Here is a 26937-nt window from a genome sequence, read left to right on the forward strand (position 1 = left end):
CCAGCTTGCCTGGCGACATGGTTGACTGCCTTCCCCTTTTCCCCCAGAATGCGCCCTGCTCTCTACCTGACCTTATTTGGAGACTGTCCTAGGCCCGGAGACCTGACTTATCTCTAGTGTGACCCTGGACGCAGTTCTCTGCAGAAGCTTTTCCCCACTGCTGCCCGTATGGTAATTAGACACTGTGCTAGGAACATTCCCATAGGACCATGCTTCTACAGATGATAGCTAAGACTGTCCTAGGAGCTTTCTGATAGGATCATGTTGTTTAATGCAAGCCAGCTACCATCCCAATGCTATCTATTTTCTGTACTCCAGACTGAAGCTGAGCAGACTCACTGAAGCTGTCTTCTGGAGGGCTGCCTCCTGGGGGGCTCTCTCCGTCGTACTCATGGACTGCACAAGGCCCTGTTTACCTCTTCTGCCTCCATGGCCTGGTGGCCAATGGGCCATGGGGGAGGAGGGGACTGCTTGGGAATCAAATAAGATGCTTTCAATTAAGCACCTATGTAAGCATCCTAGGACAGCCATCACCTGCAACTTGATATCTTAAAACAACACACATTCATTCTCTCATAGTTGTGGAGAGACTAGAAGTCTGAAACCAAAGGGTTGGCAGGACCTCACACCTCCACATCCCTAGCAGAGAATATCTCCTTGTTTTGTGATCTCTGGTGGTAGCAGGAGCTCTTGGGCTTGTGACCGAACCACCCAACCACTGCCTTCATCTTCAGAGACCCCCCCCGCCCGCCATGTTACTTTTCTTTTGACTCACATTCCCTTCTGCTTCTCCTCCCCCCCCCCCCCCGCCTTTTAAGGACTCTTGTCTTTAGATTGAGGGTTAAGCAGGATAATTCTGGATATCTCATTTCAAGACTCTTGGCCTATTCACATTTGCACCTGTTTTCCACCTAAAGGAGCATTTTCAGGTGGCGAATCTTTTGGGGTAGAGGAAGTACCTTACCTCTAAGCTGTATTTCTTGTCTTTATGTTACTCTATACTGGAGATGGGGTCTCACTAAGTTGCCCAGGCTAGCCTTGAGTTCACTGTGTAGTCTGACTAAGTCTTGAGCTTGATCCCCTGCTTCAGCCTCCTCAGTCGCTGTGATTATAGGCCTGTGCCCACTGATCCAGCTGAGAGCAACTCTCTTGATAAAATTGAAGTGTATGATGCATTGTCATTGAGTGTAGGTGCAGTGTTGATCCCCAAAGCTCATTTACTGGCTTGAGGGAAATATTTTATCCATTGATTGATAACCCTCCATTTCCCTCCCCCAGTCTCTGAAAACCGCTGTCTCCTCTTTAATAATATTAATTTGCTTATCTCAGATACTTCCTCTAGGTGGAACCGTACAGGATTTCTCTTTCCATGGATGGCTTATTTCTGTCTTCCAGGCTGTTGAATATTACATAATGTCTTCTTTCCACTGGAGGTACATGACACTCTGTTCAAATTCCGTTGTCGTCCAGGTCGTTTCCGAATCTCAGATATCACGAACAGGAGAATACAGATGTCTTTGAGATTCTGATATCTTTTGGAGACACACTCCACCGCGCAAATGTTCAGTCACATTTTTAGCATTTTTTAACTTTGTGGGGGACATTCTATACTATTTCCGTGAGTGGCTGCACCATGCCACATTCCCATCAGCAACACAGAACATTTCATCCTTCACGTCTTCACCAATTCTCTTTCACCTCCTCTTTTTACACACACACACACACACACACACACACACACACACACACACACCCTTGGGGCCTTCTACACACCATCCTGACAAATATGATGAGATAATTGTATTTCCCTGAAGGCTAGTGATATTTACAATTCCCCAATGGTTATCTGTATGGTTGTTGGCCATTTAGTAAAGTTTCTGTTTCAACTGCTTCACCCCTGTTATTCACAGACCATCTGCTCAGAGAAAAGTGTAGGAAGGAGATGGTGGCACGGACATTTAACAGCTGGATGGTAGAACTGAGACTCGGCTAGGCATGCTGGTGCATGCCTATAATCCCTGTACTCGGGAGGCTGAGGCTGGGGAATCACAAGTTTGAGGCCAGCCTAGGTTACATAATGAGACCCCATCTCAAAACAATGACAAAACAAAGTATTTGTTTGTTTATTATTTATCCTAGGGATTAAACCTTGGGCCTCAGACAGCAAGGTAGCCACTCTACCACTGAGCTACATCCCCAGCAAATACATTTGGTAATACAATGCTAACTTATTTTTCTATTTTCGAAATTGAGTGCTTTAGCCATTAAACTACATCTGCAGCTCTTAAAAATATTAAAAAGAATGAAAAAAGGTAAAAGGACTTGAGAGACCTGAGACTGTAGTTATCGGTAGGCTCTCACCACCCTGACATCTGATTGATTTTCAGTTTGATTTTCTCCTTAGCGCACACGGCTATTTTACACGTCACATTTTACACACATGTGGGTGTGAGCTTACATTTGTGCATCTCTTCCCTCTCCCTGGAAGGTAAGTTTGTAAGACCAGGGACCCTTGGCTTCACGTTCCCACCGCTGTAACCGAAGTAGTCATGGCATCTTCTAGAAATTTCTGCTGAGAAAGGAAGACGTCATGACACTGTCACAGGCTGACAAACGGTGTCAGTTGTCCCTTACAAAACATGACCGCATCTGATTCTTGATTTCAGGTGGCACAGTTTAACTGGGACCCGGAGACAGTGGGCCTTATCCACGGATCTTTCTTCTGGGGTTATATTGTGACACAAATTCCTGGTGGCTTCATTTCAAACAAGTTTGCCGCTAACAGGTAAGGGCAACGGACACGATAGTACCGCCAAGGCGGTAATGGGGTCTTGTGCTTCAGTCACACCTGTGTGCTTGTTCTCAGCGAAGGGTGGAGAACGGGGAACAGGAGCCATGAAGGCAGATGCGATTCAGAGACATTGATCCCAAATGGCGCCTTTTTATTTGCCCCCCCCCGCCCGCACAGTGTAATTTACCTGGTAGCTCATTAAGTGATTCTGTGGTAAAAAGAAAAATTATTTATGGGTCAGGGGAAGTGGGGCACACTGAACTGCCTCTCCTGAGCCACTTCTACCCTACCGAGGGAGTTTTCTCATCTGACAAATGAAACATTAGATTAAGTTGTATTTTGGAGCAGTGGCATTCTCTACTTCCGGGTGTTTATGTCAACACCACAGTAGGAATTCTGTTATATGAGCACCAAGGACTCGCCTTTACTCCACAGGATGCTTTTAACATGTAACACACTTAAATCATCCCGCAGTTGCGGGAGGTCTAACTCCCCAGAACAGGGTGAGCCATCTGAAAAGGAAGTGTGTTTTCTGTCCCTAAACTTGGTCCCTGTAAATAATGTGTGTCCATCTCGGGGAGATGCTGTAGACTGAATTGTGACCAGATATCCAGGTCCTCCCAGTATGTTTGTTGCGAGACATTGCAGAAGTGAACTTCATGGAGTATATCAAATTTTGCAAGGCTGTTTTTTTTTCCCCCAATCTCTGAAATCACAACCTAGATATGGTCATTAAATCAGTATAGCGGTTTACCAATGGGAATCTTATTTGGAAAATAGAGTAACAGAAAAGAGTGTAGTCAAAGAAAATAGAGACAATGAAATGTCTAAATATATTGTTTATGAGAATAAGTATTGGTTTCCGAAACTGGTCTCATTTACACGCATGTATGTATATAAGTATAGCCTGGACTGTTGTATGAAATATATATGTATACCACATAGGCATGTGTGTGTATGCATGCAAGTGCAGGCACATGTGAGTAGGAGCCAGAGGTTAATGCCAGGTGCCTTTCTCAGCCACAGAACCTTAATTTCTTGAGACAGGGTCTCTCACTGAACCTAGAGTTAACTGACTGAACTAGACTACCACGACCTGGCCTGCAAGTCCCAGAAATTGTTCTGTCCTGAGCTCTCTGGTGCTGGAGTCATAGGCTCACACTAGGATTGGCTTTTTATGTGGGTTCCGGGGGTTTGAACTCGGATCCTCAGGCTTGCATTCAAGCACCTTACTCACTGAGGCCTCATCTCCCAAGCTTAATAGGAAATGTATTTTTAAGGGTCAATGTCAAAGTGCTTGAAAGCCACTGTCATAGGTTATGTGTGTGTACATATATGCATGTATATGCATGCATGACTCTCTTTGCTTGTGTTCTTGTCTGGTTTGCTTTTTTTTTACTTCCTCTTGTCACTTGCCCATTGTATTCTTTTAAAAAGCGATCTGACTGCAGCTGACTTTTCATTGGTTACAGCTTACACTTACTTCCGTCTCTAAAAGAAATCCACATATGCCAAGCTTTCCTAGTAGTACAAAAGGTACAGTTATCATTGGAACATTTGAAGAGGGACACCTGGGGACGAAATTGTCAGTAGGGTCCCTACCTGATAGGCACGTAACTCCAGGGTTAGTCCCAGCCCTGTGTAGAAACTGGGTATAGTGGCATAGGCCTGTAATGCCAAAACTCAGGAAGCAGAGTAAGAGGATCTGAAATTCAAGGTCATCCTTAGCTAGGATAGGGTTCAAGGCTAGCCTGGGCTATTTGTGTGTGTGTGTGTGTGTGTGTGTGTGTGTGTGTGTGTGTGTGTATCTGCCTCAAAGAAAATTATGAGAATTGGTCCCAAGCCACAAGCTGGATTGTCAGTACCCTTTGTCAGTATCCTCTTCTTATCTATTGAGAGCAGAGAGGGAAGCAGGAGACACAGCCCCAAACACACAGTAGGAAAGGTCACTTGGATGAACCCAGGCTGGATGCGAGTCTACATGGAATTCACCTCAACACAGCCGTCCTGTCGCCTTCTAGGGCTCCGTGCATCTCTGTGCTTCCGTGGATGTGAGCACAGATGGTCCATGGACTGGGAGTTGAGAATCAAAGCAGCCCAGGAGACTCCTGGGGACACAGCCGATTATAGTGTACTCTATTTCTCTGAATGAATTTCTCTTCATGTCCATCATGGTCTTGCATGAACCTTTAAGTTGTCTCCTGATGTTTAACTGAAGGATATCAACCATCGTCATCCTGTCCAATAATACAGTGCTTTGGTCCCCTAGGGTCTTCGGAGCCGCCATCTTCTTGACATCAACCCTGAACATATTCATCCCTTCTGCAGCCAGGGTCCACTATGGCTGTGTCATGTGTGTGAGGATATTGCAGGGTCTGGTGGAGGTAGGAGAGACATTTTCTTTGCGGTTTTCTACAAGGCCAGAGAAAGCATGGTGCTTTAGAACATTCAGGTCTCGAAGAAAATCCTTTTTTCTCAGTTTTAAGGTTTCTCTATAGGACCCCCTTTTCGCAACTTTGAAATCACAGATTGGGTGGGCTGGTTACATTTTAATGTAAAACACATAGGATATATGTTTGCCAGCAGTCATTAAGAATGTAGTCGAACTCAGTGGCTCAGGCCCATAATCTCAGTTACTCAAGGGGCTGAGACAGGAGGATCTCAAGTTTCAAGGTTTCCTGGGGGAACTTAGGAGGCCCTGTTGCAGAATAAAACTTAGAAGGGGAAAGAGCATAGTAGGTAGGATTCTTACCTAGCATTTACAAAGCTCTATGCTCAGTCTCACTTACCCTCTACAAGGAGAAAAGACAGAAAGATTTAGATTGCTGTCGGGTCTCCAGTCCAACTTCAGACCTGTTGGAAGGACGTGTGCTGAACCTTGGTGGCTACTGATGTGGCAGAAGAATGGGGCATTTGTAGTTGTGACACCACGCTGGGCTTAACGACTCTGAGCATCAGATCCTGTACCCAGAAATGAGGAGACAGATTGGCTGCCTGCGGAAGTCACTTCCTACACCCAAATTCTCCAATAACAGGAAACACAGATACAGCATCTTTCTGACTCTCCTCCAGACTTCCATTAGAGCTATAGCTTTGAATGTCCGGAGCAGTGTTATGAGTCAAAATCCGTTAGATTTAAAAAGAATGGAACTAATTAAAACCTGTTAGGGTGTCAGTAACATAACAACACAGACAACAGGTGCTTATTTCTCATGGTTCTGTAGGCTAGGCAGTCCAAGACCTCTGTGGTCACCATGTTCGGTGACCGACGAGGGCCTGCTTCCTGGGTCGTAGGCTGACGGTCCCCTCTGTGTTCTCATGTCACAGGGAGGGCAGCAGTGCTGCAGGGTCTCTCCTAGAAGGGCACTAATTCTATTCATGAGGCCGCTGCCTCTGTGCCCTTCGGATTCCCAATGCCCACATTCAAGCACCACCACACTGGGGATTGAATTTCAACATAGAGATTTGAGAAGAACATAGGCTTTGTGTTTTGCCGTGTATACAAACTGTGCTTTTATATTTTAGCTTGTGGGAATCAGCGGCGTTTGCATCTTAAACACAGAAGGGAACTGGAATAACATTTGGTCATCCCTGTCTCATCTTTCTGCCAGGGTGTGACCTACCCAGCCTGCCACGGGATGTGGAGTAAGTGGGCGCCCCCCCTGGAGAGAAGCCGATTGGCTACAACTTCTTTTTGTGGTAAGCGTGTTAGCATCATACGTTGGTTCAGGAGTGCTTTTTGGTTTCAGGTAGCTGAGAAGTCTACCGAGAATCTTCAAAAGGACCTACTTTCCCACGTGACAGAATCCCTAGAGTAAATAGTTGCTGGGGTTGAGTCTAAAGCTCACTGAGCTGTCCCAGGCTCTCGGGCTGTGTGTTAAATCACTGGGACCCACATGGTAGGAGAAAGCCAGTTTCCACAGGTTGTCCTCTGACCACCAACCTTGTGCCATGGCTTGTGTGTGGGGCCCTTCATATGCACATCAAATAAACAGGAATATGATAAAATATTTTTGAAGTAGAAGAGATGGGATTACCAAATTCTGCCCCGCCCCCTTCATTTTCATATGGAATAAAAATTACAATGCCTTGTGCAAGATTGCAAAGGTCTTCGGACCTGGAGCTGAGCTGAGACTGCTTGGCTCAGAATATGGGACTTTCCTCACTACGCATAACTACCATGTTGCTACCGTCACCGAGGGACCTATTTGTGAGCATTATATTCCAGATAAAAAATGAAACAGGGTCCATTCATCTTACCTGAAAGCAGACCAGAGGTCCCCAAGTAGTGACATGACTTCAATTCTTGGGTCTCTGAACTTTATATTGTCAAGGTTCTCTTCTAAGCACGGCTGGGAGGAGTCAGTGTCCTGACAGGTTTATTACAGAAGGGACCAGCAAAAGAAATGAGAACCACCAGCACAGTTACAAAACGCATGTAAAATGTATTTGTATAGAGGAAGGGACCCAGGAGGGCAAAAGTACCTTACTCCACAGAAGTTACAGTATGGCCAGGCAGTTGAGATTAGAACTTAGGGGGCCGGAGAGGTGGCTCAGTGGTTAAGAGCACTGCCTACTCTTCCAGAGGACCCAGGTTCAATTCCCAGCATCCATATGACAGCTAACTTCAAATCTAGTGGATCCAATGCCTTCTTCTGGCCCACTATGGCACCGGACATACATGTGGTTCATGCTTGTGTAGTAAGCCCTTTGCCCACTGAGCATCTCCTGGCCCTGCTCGGCTTTTTCGAGGCAGAGCTTTTTCGAGGCAGTTTCACATAGCCCCGCCTGACCTTGACTTCTTGATCCTTCTGTAGCCATCTGCAGAGTGTGGGGATTACCCCGTGTTTCTCCAAGCCCTGCTTCCTGGCTTTTATTCTAGAAGGATATAACCACCACCCCCCAACTTGGGGTTCATTTTCAATAAACGAGGGGAGACTGAGTTACTGAGTGTTAATTACCATTGTGGTCCGGGTAATCCTTGGATTTTCAATCCTCACCAAAGGAACTGAAGCCCTTTCCTTGGTGAAGCTGGTTTGTGAGATCGCCGAATTCTCCCTCACTCCCCCTGTGAGCCATTACTTTATCAGCAAGACCCCACACATCAGATCGTTTTGTTCATAATGAAAGAACCGTTAAAGCTGCTAATTTCTCTCTTTACGCCTCCTTAGTATTTCCTTGCATAGCTCAGCTGGTTTCTTCAGTTATGAAGATGGTTTGGCACGTAAATAGCTGTTTAAATTGTCTGTGGGAACTTGAACTTTGGAGGCTTTTTTGAGACAGGGTTTGGTTATGTAGCCCTGGCAAGCCTCCCAGCCTCCAATTCATAATCTTCCTGCCTATGGTCTCCTAGTGCCGTGGCTGCAAGGTATGCACCACTGCACCTAACAATCTGATTTGTTTTTAAAATTATAATTTATTTATTTATTTGTGTGCGTGTGTGTGTGCGCGCGCGTGCATGCATGCATGAGTGCGCGTGCGCGCACACGCACACATTCCAGGGAATATGTTGAAGTTCTCTCCTGTGGGGTCAGGGGATTGAACTCAGGCAGTTAGGCTTGGTGGCAGTTGCTTTAGCCTGCCATGTCTACCCAGTTCTTTCAACTGTCATGTCTTTCCTAGGATAAGCTGATCGGAACTTCTTCTCCAAGAGGAGAAATAAACCCTCCTCTTTATTAATATGGATGTTCTTATTTTTTCTTTTAAAAATTATTTATTTTATGTATATAGCTGTTTTGTCTGCATATATGTTCACATGCCACATGTACGGCGTATGCCTGGTGCCTATGGAGACCAGAAGGTGACAATGGATTGCCTGAGCCTGGAGTGATAGATGGGCTTCAAGCTGCCATGTAGGCACTAGAAACTGAACCAGGGTTCAATCTCTGGAAGAATAGCTAATAAACTTAACCTCGAATCCATCTCTCTAGCCCAATTAATTCTCTTTCTTATTGTCTCCGTATCTCCTTTAAATTATCATTAGTGTTATAAACTGTTGCCCGGGAGTTTGGTGGGAGACAGTGCCTGAGCCCCTGTTTGCTTCTAGTTCAAAAGAGTGAGATGCCTTTACCTTCCTGTCTGCCCTCTTGATTGCCAGGGTGTAGCTCCACCCTACAAAAGTTACCACCAACCTCTGGAGACGGAAGACTGCCCTCTTACCATGGGTGGTGTAACCTTTGGCCTTCCTATTCTCCGCCAGTTGATTGGCAAGACCTTTCATTTTGATTTGCCAGCAAAATGAGAGTGACTAGTAGCCGCTCCCCATTCTCAGAGTGGTTTTATAGCCTTAAAAGGGCTGATTTAAACATGGCTCACCTCAAGGAAAGACACCCGGTCAAGGCTGCAGGCCTTATTATATTTCCCAGCTAAGGTGTGGCTTTCTTTCAGAGAACAGGAAAATGGCACTAAAAAGAAACTTAAGCTTGAGGTTCATCCGTTCTTAACTTTGTAAGATACTGGAGTTGGAAGAGACTAGAAAACATGGGGTCACAGCCCGTTGTTTTAGAGTTGAAAACAGGGAAAAGAGGTGAAATTAACATGTCTAGAGAGAGAGAAGAGAACTCAGGAGGGTCTCCCACCCTGCGGCTTTGTCCCCTCTGCATGACACACCACTCCCTGAGGGCTTCACCTGCTCTCAGAGGTGAGTGCATGGAAGCTAATGTCCACTCTGCTCCCTGGGGTAACCTGAGGCCGCATATCTGCCTCACTGGGAACAAGCTGAAGGGGCTGGGAGTGTGGGATAGGAGATGATGTTGACTGAGAAGACAGGGAGTTCCACAGACAGACAGGGAGTTCCACAGACAGACAGGGAGTTCCACAGACAGACAGGGAGTTCCACAGACAGACAGGGAGTTCCACAGACAGACAGGGAGTTCCACGGACAGGGAGTTCCACAGACAGGGAGTTCCACAGACAGACAGGGAGTTCCACAGACAGACAGGGAGTTCCACAGACAGACAGGGAGTTCCACGGACAGGGAGTTCCACAGACAGACAGGGAGTTCCACAGACAGACAGGGAGTTCCACAGACAGAAAGTTCCACAGACAGGGAGTTCCACGGACAGGGAGTTCCACGGACAGGGAGTTCCACGGACAGGGAGTTCCACGGACAGGGAGTTCCACGGACAGGGAGTTCCACAGACAGGGAGACAGATTGGTGATTGAGGCAGGGTTGAAAAACCACAGAGGCCAAGCAGTGGTGGAGCCCACCTTTAATCAAAGCACTTGGGAGGCAGAGGCAGGAGGATCTCTGTGAGTTAGGGGCCAGCCTGGTCTACAGAGTAAGTTCCAGGACATCCAGGGCTACACCAAGAAACCCTGTGTCAGGGGGGAGAAAAAAGAAAAAAAGAAAGTAAGAAATAAAATAAAAACCACAGTTTGGTCTTCTCTGTGTTTTTATGCAAGTGTCACCATAGGGAACTCACATTTCCCCAGGTTTTTTTTTTCCCTATAAAGGGGAATAATTTTTTTTTTATCTCCCTCATTAGGTTGAAAGAAGCTAAATAAAAATTACCGGTTCGGGATGGTTGGTCCACCACTTAGCATAGAGCATGCATAGTAGCTGGTCCTTAACTCTTTCTGACTCTCTCTGTCTCAAGCACACTTTTGCATTATGAGAACTTCGTCCTACTGCTCCCTGGGGCAAAAGACCACTCTACACACACACACACACACACACACACACACACACACACACACACAATGTTCTCTCTCACACATGCATGAGCATACACACATATGCACACATACACACGTACGCATGCACACACACGTAGATACACATGCTCTCTCAGAGTGACACACACATGCTCTCTCACATGCATGCACACACATGCACACGCATGCACACGCATGCACACACATGCACAGATGCTCTTTCTCATGCATGTGTGTAACGGCGTAAACGAATGTATCCCTACACATGTGCTCACATACATGGCACACTCACATGCACACATACACATGTTCTTTCTCCTTCACACACAGAGTGAGTAAAGGAAACAGAAATAGAGAAAGACAGAGAGAAAGCTTATATCTGCTCTGGAGTGCTTGTTTTATTTCTGTGAAGAATTTTGAGCTTGAAAATCAGTGTGCCTTAGGGCTGGGGTTGTGGCTCACGTGTGAGAGCACCTACTTTGCAGGAAGACCTGGGTTATAATCCCAGTACCACCTGGGAACAGATGTGGTGACACAGCCTACAAACCTGGTAGGTGGAGGCAGGAAGATCAAAGGTTCAAAGTCACACGTGTGGAGTTCAAGGCCAGCTTAGGCTACCCTATAATAACGTGCTTCAATTCTGTAGATAACAAAGGCAGCTGCAGCCAGCCTTTAGAGACCATTTCCAGCTTACAGAGCATCTGACACCACAGCACAGATAACACCCCCAAGAGCCGAGGCGGCCTTTCTATCTTATCTTTGAATGAGTCTCCCTGCTTCCTCAGATCTCACAGCCACAGTCCTGGTCCCAGGCCACACCTGTCTTAGGGACCAGGCCGAGTTTAGGCAGGTGCGATAGTTTCCTATTTCCCTACTTTCTGAAGATCTTTCTTGGTGTTGGATTTGGGAGACAGACTTCCTTTTCTGCTGCTCACTGTTCTTAAGGAGAAGTGTCTCATTCGTGGCCTGGGAGGATTCAGTTAGTGTTTACTAGGAGTTGACAGGGCCTCTAGTTTCCCTAGCAACTGCTTCTAGTGCTCACAGCAAGACAGACGTTCTCACAACCTCACAAAATTCAGAATTCACAAAGCAAGAAACATCAATGGGCAAAATCACCCAAGTCTACGCCTAAAGAGTTCAGCTGCCTTCATTTTTCTTTTCTCGAACCATCAACAGTTCAGTCCATAAAACAGAATTGTGGGTGCAAAAGCGACAAGCAGGAGAGGGTGGTCCCTGAGCAGAGAAGGGCGACAAAGGGCAGAAGCTAAGAACAAAGTTTAGTGATTGTCCATGCATGGCTGCAGGGCAAAGACCCAGGACTGTAGAGAAATAACCCGTTCCCAGTTAGCATCAGGTGACACTTTTAGTGTGAGGATCAACGTAGAGATACCCAGAAGTCTCTTGTCACACCCTGGAACCTAGCTTGTTATTTTTCCTGGTTTCTAAAAAAATCTGGTAAATAGCTTAGCTTTGTCTTGGTGGTGAAGAACCCTGGAACTACTGACTCCATCTTGATTTTGTTGGGGCCAGTGTGAGAATTCACAACATCTAAAACACTGGTCTCCTGTGATGCCTTGTCTTTTCTTTTTCTTTTCTTTTCTTCCTTTTTTTTTTTTTTTTTTTTTAAATTTATTTATTTATTAGGGATTTCTGCCTCGTCCCCACAACCGCTTCCCATTTCCCTCCCCCTCCCCCCGATCAAGTCCCCCCCCCCCCCTCATCTGCTCGAAGAGCAATCAGGGTTCCCTGACCTGTGGGAAGCCCAAGGACTGCCCACCTCTATCCAGGTCTCGTAAGGTGAGCATTCAAACTGCCTAGGCTCCCACAAAGCCAGTACGTGCAGTAGGATCAAAAACCCACTGCAATTGTTCTTGAATTCTCAGTATTCCTCATTGTCCGCTATGTTCAGCTAGTCCGGATTTATCCCATGCTTTTTCAGACCTAGGCCAGCAATCAGGGAAATGCAAATCAAGACAACTTTAAGATACCACCTTTTTTTTTTTTTTATTGAGACATGGTTTCTTTCTGTAGTTTTGGAGCCTGTCCAGGAGCTTGCTCTGTAGACCAGGCTGGCCTCAATTTTACAGAGATCGCCTGCCTCTGCCTCCCGAGTGCTGGGATTAAAGGGGCGCGTCACCACAGCCCGGCTGGTCTAACCGGTTTCCTGTAATTTGTATTCAATAGAAATGATCTTTAAAATGTATCCATTTAGGAAGTGGATGGAGAAAAAAGTCGTCCTGCCAGACTGGAATCTTGCTGAGTGGTGTGTGACCGCGTGTGCGCCTGTGTGCGCACGTGTGCGCATGCGTGTTCTTCTGTTTTTGAAAAGGTTCTGAAACCATCTGGGTGCGGTCCTCTAAAGTAGGCGCCAGATTCCTGTTCTTTCTGCCTTTAGCACCCAGCGCTGTGCCTGGCTGTACTAACTATTATCTCATACTTTTCTCATCTCCGGGTTCTGTTTGCGCATGGAATTCTAAACTGTGGTACCCAAGCAAACTTGGTCTAATCCCTGGATGTGTCTCTCAGTGAAGTTGAAGAGCATCAGGAATACTCCCCTCTCCTAGACTCTCTGTTTTACCACACGCTTGGGGGCCAAGGTGTAGCTCAGTTGCAAGGTTGGGACTTTAGTCCCCTGCCCACTAACATCAGCAATAATGTTCACTGGGAACCCCTGACTGCTGTCACGGAGACATAGGACTTGGACTTCATCACGCACACAGTGCCTAGGCTAGCAAGGCTTGTATGACGGTTGGTCAGTGTCCCTCAGTTTTTTTCTGCTTCCAGGTTCCTATGCTGGGGCAGTCGTCGCTATGCCCCTGGCAGGAGTATTGGTGCAGTACATTGGCTGGGCCTCTGTCTTTTACATTTACGGTGAGTGATTTGGTTTCATGAGTTGACACACATAGATATATTTTATAATACAAGGTTATTATATAAGGGTTTGCTATGAGAAAATCGAAATACAAAGGTAAGGTCATTATACAATGGGGAAGCCTGCTTGTGATCAACTTGATACTTACATCAAACTTGGCAGTTTAAGCAAGCAGAATAGTGCCTTTCTTTAAGACTCAATCACGGAAGATAAAAACTAGCAAGATACTTCTCAGTGAACATAAATTATTATAAAAATTAGCAACTGTGGAGATCGAAGCAAGTGAGGTCTTGCCACTGAGCCATCTGGTTTCTCATCTGCAGGTATGTTTGGGATTATTTGGTACATGTTTTGGCTGCTGCAGGCGTATGAGTGCCCAGCAGCTCACCCAACCATATCCAATGCGGAAAAGACCTACATCGAGACAAGCATTGGAGAAGGGGCCAACTTGGCCAGTCCGAGTGTAAGTACAGACAGAAGGTAAAGTCTGGGCACTTTCCCACATGTTTCTCTTTATGATTGTGTTATCTTCTTGGTGGGGGAGGGTGTCCCTGCAAACACTACTGCTGGCAGAGGAGTGATCCATGAAAGGCAAGAAGGAAATCGGGTTCGGCACAGTTTAGTTAGCCATTGCTGGTTCAAACTTCTAATGTCTGACATTGTGCAGCTTATCTTAGACCTGTTAGACAGGACCATTTTGGAAATAGGTTTTCTGGTAGCAATTATCTTAATACCGTGTGCGCAATAAAGCCGAAGCTGTGACTACGTGGGAACTCTTTTTGCAAAGTACGCGTGACCTCTACCATGAAGATGGGTTGTGTGGCTTAAGGGACTAGGATCTGGTGTGATCTCAGTCATGCAGATAGTGCTGAAGTTGCAGGGTTCTAAAGTACAAGTGACATCTTCCTAAAAGGTGGGTTCTATTGACTGAGAAGCAACGCTCAAGACAATGGTCTAGGGAGGGAGAGTCTGTGATAAACAATAGTCTAGGAGATTTGGGTGATGCCTGGCCCTACAGATAGCAAAGGCCACCAGGTTATTAACCACATCCACTCCCAGGCTTCTGGGTAGAAAACAGGTCTACGCATCCCGTCCATGGCAGAGACAAGCCCGCATGCTTCACATTCCTGGTTTCCTTGTGCTTACCTGTGCTTACCTGTGAGCACAAAGACCTCGTGCTCTGCGTGCCTCCTTACAGAAAGAAGAGGTCGGCGTCTTCACTCAAAAGCTCGTGGTCTTTTTCACCCCCTAGAAATTCAACACCCCATGGAGACGGTTCTTCACATCGCTGCCTGTCTACGCGATCATTGTGGCAAACTTCTGTAGAAGCTGGACCTTTTATTTGCTCTTAATAAGCCAGCCTGCCTACTTTGAAGAGGTCTTTGGGTTTGCAATAAGTAAGGTAAATATACAGAGGTTTCTGATGCTCTTGATCTGGCCAAGAATAACCATTACATGATAAAATAATTAAAATTGCTGTCACTCACAAAGTTCTGGGATGCTTAGCATCCTAGAGCTCAGACAACAGTCTTATGTTTAATTTCTTTTTAGTATGGATCAAACATGTATTAATCTGCATTTAAAGTCAGTGCCTCTTAATCTAATCTCAGGATGTTTCTGAAACTAATGCAAACACTAAATATTAAAGGTAATATTAAATATTAAAGGTAAACATATTTGATGGGGTGGGTTTTTCTCTTTCTAAACCTCTCATTATGGGCTAGTGAGTTGGCTCAGCAGACAAAAGGCTTACGTCTATAACTGGAGGTTTCTTTCCCACCCACCAATTCCCAAATAAGCACTCTGAGGTTTAATATTAATTATAAACTCTGTGGCCTGTTAGCTCAGGCTTATTATTCACTAGCTCTTACAACTTAAATTACCCCATTTCTATTATTTCATATTTGACCATGAGGCTCATGGATTGTTACCTCATATCTTGCTTTTCCAGTGGCTGCTGGCATTTCCCTGCCTCCACCTTTTTGTTTCACCCAGGATTTCCTGCCTGGCTCTATTCTGCCTGGCTATTGGCCAAATCAGCTTCTTTACTAACCAATGGTAATAAAACATATTCACAGCGCACAGAGGGGCATCCCCTATCAATGGTCAAGTGAGATTACTTAGGTTTGGTCCCCAGGACTCAGATGGTAGGAGGGATGAATTAGTTCCTGTAAACTGTCCTCTGACCTCAGCAATGTGTGCTATGACCTTCTCCTTCCCCCCAAATAGATAAATGCAATAAACTACTTATTGGGTGGCAGAAAGAACACTATGTTTCAGACCATCCTACCCATTTTTTTTTTCATTATGGTGCATGTAACAGTAACAATAGTTGCTTTGGATAGTTTAGAAAGAATCTTCTTGAGTGTCTCCAGTCATTGTCATGGGGTTGCCTGTGTTTTAGGAAGGAAACAATGTAATCAACATGAAACATGAAAATATCCTTTCCTCAAGAGAAAGCGCTGCAGCTAGGCACAGGTAGATGTCTGACTAGCTGCAAGCATTATTAAGCAGAGACTGGAAGAACCAGCACAGTAGTGTGATGATGGAGACCAAGTATGGTATTCCTACGCTAGGCCTTATTCTGGATACCGGGGCCTTGTGATGTGTCACAGTTGTCTGTGGGCCGATGAGTCGGGTGGGGAAGACAGTCGGTCCATACGCAGAATCATTCTCTGCGTTCATTGCTTAATGGCCATGAAGTTCAGACCTCCTGAGATTCCGCATTAGAGAATTGAACTTGGTAATGGCTGTGGGGCTGTGCAATGGGGGTGAGCAGGGACTTGTAAAGACCTCTCAGTAGAAGTTAAGTTGGGATTTTGCTTCTTTGCCTCCAAGGTGGGTCTGCTGTCAGCCGTCCCACACATGGTCATGACAATTGTGGTACCTATTGGAGGACAGCTGGCTGATTATTTAAGAAGCAGGAAGATTTTAACCACAACCGCCGTCCGAAAGATCATGAACTGCGGAGGTACTGTGCACTCCAAAGACACGCCAATGGCTCCTATAGGATTAGAGCTAACAGAATAACAGAGCCTACATTAGAGCCAGCCCAGACGTTGTCTCCCATCTAAGTTCTAACTCAGCTGGGCCCTGCTTAGCTTCTGAGATTGGGCTTGTCAGGCTCAGTCAGGCTGAGTCTAGGCATTGGAATGGATCTTGAAGACCTGAGCCCATCTCCTTGTAGACAGTTGAGCGTTGTCCGCCATATACCTGCCACGTGGTAGGACAACTTAGTTGATGGATGATGGATCAGGACACACTTAAAACCCAAGAAACACTTCTTCCTTCTATTCTCAAGCCAAAGTAATATAACTTCTGGTAATGTATTTGCCTGCTATTTGTCTTTTCCATAATTCTTCCACTTACTATTTGCTTACAAGGCTTATTTCCTCCTTCTCTTCTTCCTCCTCCTCCTTCTCCTTCTTCTTCAACTTATGTGTACATACATGTTTGGGTAAAACACAAAGGACAAGTGATTATGAATGAGGTACATGAATACCATTCCCTCAACTGAACTCAGGTTCTTATGATGTGCAGAAAGTACCGGACCCACGAGCAATCTCTCTAGCTCACAGATCTACAGTTTTAAAGGCATGATGCTTTACCCTTTGGTGGTACCCATAAGATACCCATCTAAAAGAAATATTAATGCTTTGACCTTCTCTTTAGTAGTTTTGAAAAAAAATCATCAATTTAGAAAATCAATTAACAATATTTCATTCTCTCTATACAAGTATTTTTTTTTTCGAGACAGCGTTTCTTTGTAGCTTTGGAGCCTGTCCTGGAACTAGCTCTTGTAGACCAGACTGGTATCTCGAACTCACAGAGATCCGCCTGCCTCTGCCTCCTGTGTGCTGGGATTAAAGGTGTGTGCCACCACTGCCTGGCCAAAAAAAAAAATCCATTTTAAAAGTTATTTTTAGACAATTTCACACAAATGTATAATGTATTTTGATCAAACTCATCCTAAATTCCCTCTTTTATTCATGCCTCACGTCTCAGAAATCCTTCTGCTTTCTAACATGCCTTCTTTTTTACATCTTTTTAAAAAATTCTGCTGAGTGTGATTATGGTTGCTTACATGTGTATGGGTGTGAGTTGTTTGCTGGACCATGGACAACTTGCTAGCAGCTACACTCCTGAAGAAAAATGACCCCCCTCTCTCAGAAGTCATTAATTGCCCGTAGCTTTTCAGGCAGGACTACCCCTCCCCACCTATGTTGGAATGCTAACTGGCTTGATCTTGTGAATACATTGTGCAGGTATCTTGAGTTGGGTCCGGTTTATCCATGCAATGGCCACAGCATGTCCAGAAGACAGTGTTTCACAGTCCTCTTCCTGCTCCTCCAGCTCTTGGGTTGTTTTTTTTTTTTTTGTGTGTGTGTGTGTGTGTGCCCCCTTTTCTGTGATGTTCTTTGAGACTTATGTTGGGGTAGGTGGGGTGTGACATACTGAAAAACAAAAAGCATTTCTGACAAAACCCAGCACTAACCTATGGCTATAAGCGTGAAACAATACAGCCTGGTAAAATGTCCATTTTGCAAAGCCCCCGTAATAAGCTCCTCCCCAAGGCCTACGAACTTCTTAGTGAAGTGCTTTGACCAGATTCAGACATAAATTTCTTTCCATGGAAAAGGCCTCCAATACAACCAGGGAGTCTTAATCTGTAACATTAATGGCACTTTGCACCAGTAGGTGGGTTTTACCTGTCAGGCCTTATTGCAGCGTGTGGGCTCCACTGCTGGATAAAACCATTGATGACCCCCCCCCCCATTGGCCCAGTATACAACTTTGTATTTTTATCCCATTATCTTTCCTTGGCATCAATTAATTGTTGCTTATTCAGTTCCTTTTACATGCTAGCTTGATTCTGTGTTAAGAGTGTCATTTTAGGATAGGGAGATGGGTTAGTGGGTAAAGTTCTTGTCATACAGTGTGAGGACAGATCCCTCTCACTCACATTAAAAAAATTAGCTGGGCAGGCGTGTCTGCTTGGCAGAGGATCCCTGAGACAAGCTGGCAAGCTAGAGTAACTGACTGAACTGTGGACTCTAGCAGTGAGACAGCCTGCCTCGATCAGTGGAGAGTGATCTAGGAATACACCCAGCATCAGCCTCAGTGGAGAGTGATCTAGGAATACACCCAGCATCAGCCTCAGTGGAGAGTGATCTAGGAATACACCCAGCATCAGCCTCAGTGGAGAGTGATCTAGGAATACACCCAGCATCAGCCTCAGTGGAGAGTGATCTAGGAATACACCCAGCATCAGCCTCTGGGCTCCACATACCTGTGCACCTGTGTGTGCCCACAGATATGTGAATACACACAAACGTGTGTGCATGCCATGCACAAATCATATACACACATGCCAAAAATAATACAGTCTTGTAAGCTGGGTGCTGTGAAACTGGGTGCAGGAGAGCATCAGCTCAGCTTGGGCTACCTATCAAAACCAATCTCAAAAAGCGAAGGGTTAGGGCCATAACATAGTGGTGAGGGCCCATCTAGGTTGTCTAGCATGCGCAAAAATGTACAAATTTGTAGCAGAGATAAAATGTAAATGAAAAATTTATAAAGCATTATTGATAAGTTCTAGAAAATAGGAGAGAAGGAATAGGAGAAGGGAGGAATCTGGCTTTAGAGGTTGAGTATGCAGTGGTTTGGGAAGCAGCCAGAGAGAGGGCTGTGTTGCTGCTACACAGAAGGCTGCCTTTAGGATTGGGGGGAGAAGGGAGGTGAGGCTGGCAGAGAGGGAGCTAGAGGAGAAAGAAGCGCTGTTCCTAGATGGTGCTACCAGTGCGGGGCCGTTGACAAACACACAGAGTTCCACTGAGCGTGTGGTTTAGGAAGACTCTGTGGCAAATGCGTCAGAAGAAGTCAAAGAGCGAAGGTCACCAGTCAGGTTAATTGATGCAGGTGACAGGGATGGAGCCCAGAATAGAGACGAAGGCAGAGATGGAGAACGCAGAAGTAAGATTAGATAGTGACTTCTAAGGCTGAAGACACCCAATTGTATGTGAAAACTGAAGACGGAAGTCTCTGCTGGGCTGTCTGATGACCACATAGGCACCCCTGTGCGGCTTCAATGGCTTGTATTCCTTTCCTTTTCCACTGTTCCTTGAGGCTGTCTGATTAGCTCTGCTTTTTAACACGAGGAGTTGAAGCACTAGGATAAACTATTCCAAGGTGACACGAGGCATGGTTTTGAGGCAGAATCTGAAGTCAGGCTTTCTGACTCCATAGTCTAACGCCCTAAATGCAGCTAGGCTGGAGACTAATCAGAGACAGGGAGAAAGACGTGGGAGGGGCGGTGTGCTTTGGGTTCTTAGGCGTGAAAACAAGAGGAATGGACACTCGGTTAGTCATGTTGCCCTGAGAGTAACTGTAGGACCATCACGTGGAGATGTGTGGACTCAGCAGCTTGTCTTCAGAAGTCTCCAGAATGAAGCCTCCTCTCTAATTATCCCTCACCCTTGGTGGGCGCAAGTGGTAGTCATGTCATCTCTGTCTGCTGTTGGATGAACGATCTCTCTCTCTCTCTCTCTCTCTCTCTCTCTCTCTCTCCCTCTCTCTCTCTCTCCCTCTCCCTCTCTCACACACACACACACATCTGGAATAGATGTCTTTTTAATTATCTCATCTTTTTGATTACACTGGAATCATTTATTCTGGATGGAAAGAACAGAAAGTATGCTACCCCTCCTATCCTTTCTGTGCAACCGTCTCACACTTCTTCAGAGGCCTGAAGACTTGGCGAACTGGTGAAGTGGGAAAGATTTGATTTATGCTGCCCCAGAAGTGGGGCATTACTTTGTTTTATTATTTATTTATTTATTTATTTAGTCCTCCCCTTTCCTGCTAGAGATGGAGCCTAGAGTTGTGCATGCCAGGGGAGCATTCAACCACTGAATTCTCATCAGCCCACTTCTCCTCTCTCCTCTCCTCTCCTCTCCTCTCCTCTCCTCTTCTCTCCTCTCCTCTTCTCTCCTCTCCTCTCTTCTTTCCTCTTTTCTCTTCTTCTCCTCCCTCCCCCACCCCTTCTTTTTTCTTTTTGTTTCCTCCCTCCTTTCCTTTTCCTCCTCTTCTTCCACCTCCTTCTCCTCCTCCTCCTTCTTCCTCTCTCTCTCTTTCCTTCTTTTATTTGAGACAGGGTCTCACCATGTAGCCTTCACTTTTTAGACCTGGTCTGGCATTCACTTTTTAGACTGCAATGTAGACTCTGTAGTCTTGAACTCACAGAACTCTACCTGTTTCTGCCTTCCAAGTACTGAAATCTTCTTGGTCTCATTTTTTTAAAATTTGAAACAGGGGTTCACTATGAGATAGACAGATTTTAAATTCACTTTCTAGCCCAGGCTATCCTTAAATCTGTGATCATTCTAACTTGGCCTCAGTCAGTCTCCAGGCATGAGCCGCCACACCTGACTGAGGATCTTTTATTTTAGGCGATTACTACAGATTTTGTTTTTATAAGAAAAATATTGGACGATTGTTGTCACACTATTTTTATGTAGAAGGCCAACACTTACATAGACACAAGGGGTCACTGGCCGTCTAGACAGCATTCAGACTGGCAGGAGCAACTTCCGGGGTCACTGGCCGTCTAGACAGCATTCAGACTGGCAGGAGCAACTTCCCAAGGATTATCTACTCTTTTCTCTCATCCTGGGGTTGTTTGTTCTCGAAGGTGCCTCAGGGTACGGTGGAAATTTCACAAAACACTGAGGTAATAGCATAGTCATGCAGTCATGAGTACTGGGGAATATTGTAGATATTGAACTAGGATGTGTGCACTGAAAACTACGCTTTATGATATGTGGGTTCATGTGCCAAGTCAATAGCTTTGGCAGACTGACAGGCATATGACGCTTCTTCTGTTTCTATTTGCAGGTTTTGGCATGGAGGCAACCCTGCTTCTGGTGGTTGGCTTTTCCCACACCAAAGGAGTGGCTATCTCCTTCCTGGTGCTTGCTGTAGGCTTTAGTGGCTTTGCTATTTCAGGTAAAACATCTTCCGGGTTTCTGAATTGAGTATGGAGATTCACTAAGTCTTAGGAGGGAGGAAGGACAAAGAAATTGTCCTTCATTTAGTAGCCCAGGGATCCCCAAGGGACAGCAGGGCCACGGCACAGTTTCACCAAGTGGGGTGACATAAAATCCACCAGGGATGTGCTTAAACCCCATTAGAGCAGGGGTTGTCCCTCTTAACTCCACCAGAGGAAAATATGTAAGGCAGCTGATTTCCCTGAGGCAAAAGCAGAGGCCAGGCATGTGTCCCTGGCCAGTCCCCAGTTCACCCTACCTGGAAGACTCACTTCCTTTTAAGAGACTGCTCATTCTAGCTCAATGACCAGGTTATTTGACCCTTGGTCACAAACATATTGAGCGTTTAGAGTGATTTCTTTAGCTTTCAAGGAGTTCTTATCTACTTCATTGCTTTAATTTTCCAAACAAGAAGGTGCAGGTCTGGAGTGGGGTTGAAGTTCCTCAGAACAAGTAAGAATGATGATGATGATGGTGGTAGTGGTGATGATGATGATGATAATGATGATGATGGTGATAATGATGATGATGGTAATGATGATGATGATGGTAATGATAATGATGATGATGGTGTTAATGGTGATGATGATGATGGTGGTGATTATGATGATGGTGATGGTGATGATGATGATGATGATGATGGTGATGATGATGGTGATGATGATAGTGATGATGATGGTGATGATGGCGATGATGATGGTGATGATGATGATGGTGGTGATTATGATGATGATGATAATGATGATGGTGATGATGATGGTGATGATGATGATGATGATGGTGATGATGATGATGATGGCGATGATGATGGTGATGATGATGGTGATGATGGTGATGATGATGATGATGGTGGTGATGGTGGTGATGATGATAGTGATGATGATGATGATGATGAGGGCTTACTGTGATCAAGCACAGATTCAATTCTGAGGACACTCAAAACCCTTTGTGTGTTATTCACATAACTACCCCCAGGGTAGGTCATGGGCAGGGACAGCCTGGCAATGTCCAGCCAGGCCTTTTTGGTAGAATATCCATTAAACATATCCTAGAGAAGATCGAACTGATCCGTGAGCCGTGGGGCAAGTAACCCAAAGGGTATTAAGAATTCTGTTCTCAACTCTGATACAAGGGTTCTGGCTTTACCACAGGTTTTAATGTCAACCACCTGGACATTGCTCCACGCTATGCCAGCATTCTCATGGGGATTTCGAACGGAGTGGGGACCCTGTCTGGAATGGTTTGCCCCCTCATTGTCGGAGCCATGACCAAGCACAAGGTAACAATCTGCTCTGTGGGTAGAAGCACTGCCCAAACTTGAGATCTCAGTGACCTTCTCCAGAGTGTAAGTGTGTGGACTTGTCCTTGGAGCCTGAGATCTCAGTGACTTACCCCAGGGTGTGAGTGTGTGTCCTTGTCGTTGGCTGAGTCTTGGACAACTGCCTTCTTCTCTTCTTTCTTCTTCCTCCTCCCCTTCCTTCGCTTCTTCTGCTCGATCCTTTATTGATGGCACCAGAGCTGATGGTAATCTAGTTCCACATCTTCTCAGCTGAGAAATAAATGTCTGGAGGAGAGAAGTAAAGGCTGTAGAGACTGTTTAGAGATACAAAGAAACTCAGGCAGCCAGCCCAGAATGAACATTTTATTTCAGATTGTTGTATGATTTTAAGGGCTAGATATGGATAGCCTATTTCCACCCATTATTAGACTGTCACACATAAAGTACTGGTACAGTGTGCCTCCTTGTTTAGGAGAAAATAAACGAGGCATTAGTGACCTTTCTTAAGAACCAACTTGGCCAGCCTTGACGCAAGGGGAGGAGCTTGGTCCTGACTCAACTTGATGTACAGTGGTTTGTTCTAGCCCATGGGAGGCCTGCCCCTTTCTGAATAAGGATGAGGAGGAGTGGGGAGGGGGGCAGGAGGAGAGGAGAGAGGGAAAACTGCAGTCTGTATGTAAAATAAGTGAAAAAAATGTAATTTAAATAAATGAAAAAGGACCCACAAGAGAGCAGAGAGCAGGGGAGATGATTCAGAGGCTCAGAGTGCTTGCGGCTCTTTGAGAGGCCCAGGATTCTGTTCCCTGCTCCCACATGGCTCACAATCATTAGTAACCCCTGGATTATATCCAGATCCCCTGGAGCTGGTGTTACAGATGGTTGTGAGCTACCTGTGCATGCTGGGAATTGAAGTTGGGCCCTCTACAAGAACGTCCAACACACTTAGCCACTATACCCTCTTCTGGTCTCCATGGTTACCAGGCACACATGTGTTACACAGACAAAACACCCATAAACAGAGTATACAAACCCCTGAATCTTCAAGGATGTGGTACTTAGTTTTCACTGGACCTTTTTGGTTTTTAAACTTATTTTTATCTTTAAAATTGTATTTATATTTGTTCTATGTGAGTGAATGTTTTGCCTGCTTGTGTATATGCATGCCACATACATATCATGGAAGCCAGTGGGGGGCATCGAATGCCCTGGAGCTGGAGTTAAAGATACTTATCAGCTACCATGTGAGTGCTAGGAACTGAACCTGGGTCTTCTGTAAGGACATTCAGGGCACTTAACTCCCCCATCTTCTCAAGCACATGTGACCTGTATTTTCTACATATTTATTTTGATATGTAGTTTATATTAAAAGGGCATTCATGGTCGTCTTTCATTTTCAAGTACTCAAATTAAGTGGAGATTCTGGATGTTGAGTCTATCAACAGAAGCCCAGTGTAGCCTTTGGAATGTTTTTATCCCAGTGGAGGACTTTAGGGCTCTCTGTCAACCTCTGTTTTTGCTTAAAACAGTAACTGAATAGTAACCGGATATATCCTTTGTTAGACCCGCGAGGAGTGGCAGAACGTGTTCCTCATAGCCGCCCTGGTCCACTACAGCGGTGTCATCTTCTATGGGGTCTTCGCTTCTGGGGAGAAACAGGACTGGGCTGACCCAGAGAGTCTCTCTGAGGAGAAATGTGGAATCATTGACCAAGACGAATTAGCCGAGGAGACAGAACTCAACCACGAGGCTAGCGCTAGTCCCAGAAAGAAGATGTCTTACGGCGCCACCACTCAGAATTGCGAGGTCCCGAGGAGCGGATGGAGGCAGCAGAGGGAAGCAGCCTTCGATGCCTTCGAGGGGGAAGAGGCATTGTCCTACCAGAACGAGGAAGGCAGCTTCTCAGAAACATCCTAACGCCCACCTTCTCTTCAGCTTACAACCGGAGATAACCCATTCCCATTGCCTTTCCCATACCTCGGCTTGCCAGGGGGCCAAATCATGGGATACTGGAAGTACGGGAGGAGGAGATTAAGTCAATGGCAGAGAACAGAGAAACACCTTCTTCCAGAGATAGGAACGTAACTATTGCTCTCAGCTGATAAAACAATTGGTTGTATTTTTTGCAGGGTCGGGTAATTGAGGCGGATGTTGGCATTTGCGCCTTCTCTCGAAGAGCTAGTTACTCAGAAATCGCTAGAAGTCTAAGGAGTAGTTTGCTGCTCAAATAAACATTGAAATAAATCCCTTTTTGGCCTAGGGAAGAGTACATGGTGGGTGTCACCTCGTCTCCTAAGATACTCATACAGAGGAAAGTTTCCTCAACCCGATGAAGGGAACCACTCACGGAGGCCCTCTGTTGTGCCAGGTGCTTTATGGACATGAACATACTTATTTGACCCCCCCCCCCATCCTATTACATATAGATATTGCACCCATTTTACAGCTAGGGACATTGAAGGAACAGAATGACCCACCCAAGGTCATCTTCTTGGGGCCAAGGCTGACACTGGCAGATGACAGGGAGTTTTAGGAAGAGGGGTCCAGCTCAGTGTGGGGACTTTTTCCGTGACAAAACCTGAGTCAGCTGTTTTGTGGGTAATTCCATGTTTGGTCAAGGGTGTGTGTGTATAGACTAATGTGGCAGGGTGAACTCAAACTTATGAAATTCTGGACTCAAAATTCTTAAGGTCCTGTATTACCTGAGGAACCAAAGAATTTGGTGAACAAGAGCTTTTGTTTCTTTAAAAGCCACCGACTAGTAAAAAATAAATAAATAAATAAATAAATAAATAAAGCTAAGCAAGCTAGCTCAATTTCCAGAAATGATTTAAAAGAAGTATACAAAGAGTTGGCTATTAAATTAAAACCCTCTACAGCATAAGAAATGTGGTTAAATAGTGTCCCGAGTTAAATATAACCCCATAAAACATTTAATAATCTAAGAACTAGACTCAGGCGAGTTTTAGCCACTCGTCTCTTGAAAAAAGTCTTATTTAAACAAAAGTGTGTCACCAGCTTTCCCTGCCTGTGGGTATAATAGGAAGTATGGCCAGATGATAGGAAATTATGCTCAAAATATTCAGAATGTCTGTACTTAGAATGTTCATTAAAAATAAAAAGATAGAGTAGTTTCATAGAGAAATGCTACAGTCAGAATGTCCGAGACAAGTAGGCCTGTAATTGGTGTTGAAAAAATTCACCTGCAATCGTTTTAGGCAATGGAATGGGTACTCCCACACGTAATTAAAACTGCAGTGTTGGCATGTAAGAGGCTATTAGAAAATAAAATGATTTTCCTGCTCCTTGGTTTTAAAAATTGTTGATATTTTCAGAAGGAAACTTAACATGATGATAAAATACAGATTTACTTGTATATTAGTGTATAATATTTGTTCTCTAGTTTTTCCTATTTCATTTCTGGTCCCTTGTTAGACTTAAGGAACTATAATGTACCTTCTAAAAAGTCTAATGTTAGATCTTAAAAGAGAGTGGCTGACTTCCCATTAAATAATATTCTTTCTGTTATTTGTACATAATTTGTGTTATCAGACATTAAATCTCCTTATTGTGTGAATCCATGTAAGTCTCCTAGAGGAGTTCCTGGCGTGAAGGAGTTCTTAAGAAATAGCTGTCCCATCCTCATCACCTTAAACTCTTGTGTGACCATGTCACTTGTAAAGAAAGAAGTTGTGTTATTTCATTCACTGGCCACAGAGTTTATAATGAAAATTGCACTGTTTTCTAAGTAAAAAAGAAAAGAATCACTAGTGTTTATTTCTTTATGTGTTAATAAAGCATAGTAATTCCATGTATGAAAAAGCCTCATGATGATCATGAAGCCAATGTGGTAGATTATGACGCAATCCACAGTTAGTGTTGACATCATGCAGAAACACTATATTTTGTGTATAACTTGCACGTGCAGTAAATTTTTTAATGGTGGGCTGGATCATGCCATTAAACATTATAAAACATGTTGCCTTGTAGTGATCTTCTTTCCACACACAGGTTGCACGGGGCCATTAATTTCCCTTAAACAGCATCGACAAGTGACAGCCACCGGTTTCTGTGCATTTTGCCCTTGGGGTCTATTTGTAGCGCCACCCTTTGGAGGCGGAGTGTTGATTCCAGTAGGAGGGGTCCTGAGGATGCTGGATTACTGAAATAAAGTCTGGATTGCACTTTTTCAAACAATCACAGTTTGGACTATTCTTCAAAGTGAGAATAAGAATTAATAATGTTTTAAACTCAATGGGCTCTTGTTATGTTTCCTTGGTTGCTAAATCCAATGTGG

The 26937-nt window shown here is 45.0% G+C and overlaps 1 protein-coding gene across 1 annotated transcript in view; it reads left to right on the forward strand.

Moving 5' to 3' along the window:
- The window catches only part of Slc17a8 (solute carrier family 17 member 8), a 41609-nt gene extending 15036 nt beyond the window's left edge, over window positions 1–26573 (forward strand). The window contains exons 3-12 of the mRNA XM_041671788.1: window positions 2667–2785; window positions 5061–5175; window positions 6403–6490; window positions 13232–13318; window positions 13643–13782; window positions 14572–14721; window positions 16158–16290; window positions 21213–21323; window positions 22516–22643; window positions 24204–26573. Coding sequence (XP_041527722.1) covers window positions 2667–2785; window positions 5061–5175; window positions 6403–6490; window positions 13232–13318; window positions 13643–13782; window positions 14572–14721; window positions 16158–16290; window positions 21213–21323; window positions 22516–22643; window positions 24204–24557 — 1425 coding nt within the window. The 3' untranslated portion in view covers window positions 24558–26573. The remainder of the gene's footprint in view (window positions 1–2666; window positions 2786–5060; window positions 5176–6402; window positions 6491–13231; window positions 13319–13642; window positions 13783–14571; window positions 14722–16157; window positions 16291–21212; window positions 21324–22515; window positions 22644–24203) is intronic.
- The last annotated feature ends 364 nt before the right edge of the window (window positions 26574–26937 follow it).

Source organism: Microtus oregoni, unplaced genomic scaffold, assembly GCF_018167655.1.
Source record: "Microtus oregoni isolate MIOR12 unplaced genomic scaffold, Mior012 000001F_ref0000356, whole genome shotgun sequence".
Taxonomy (NCBI): domain Eukaryota; kingdom Metazoa; phylum Chordata; class Mammalia; order Rodentia; family Cricetidae; genus Microtus; species Microtus oregoni.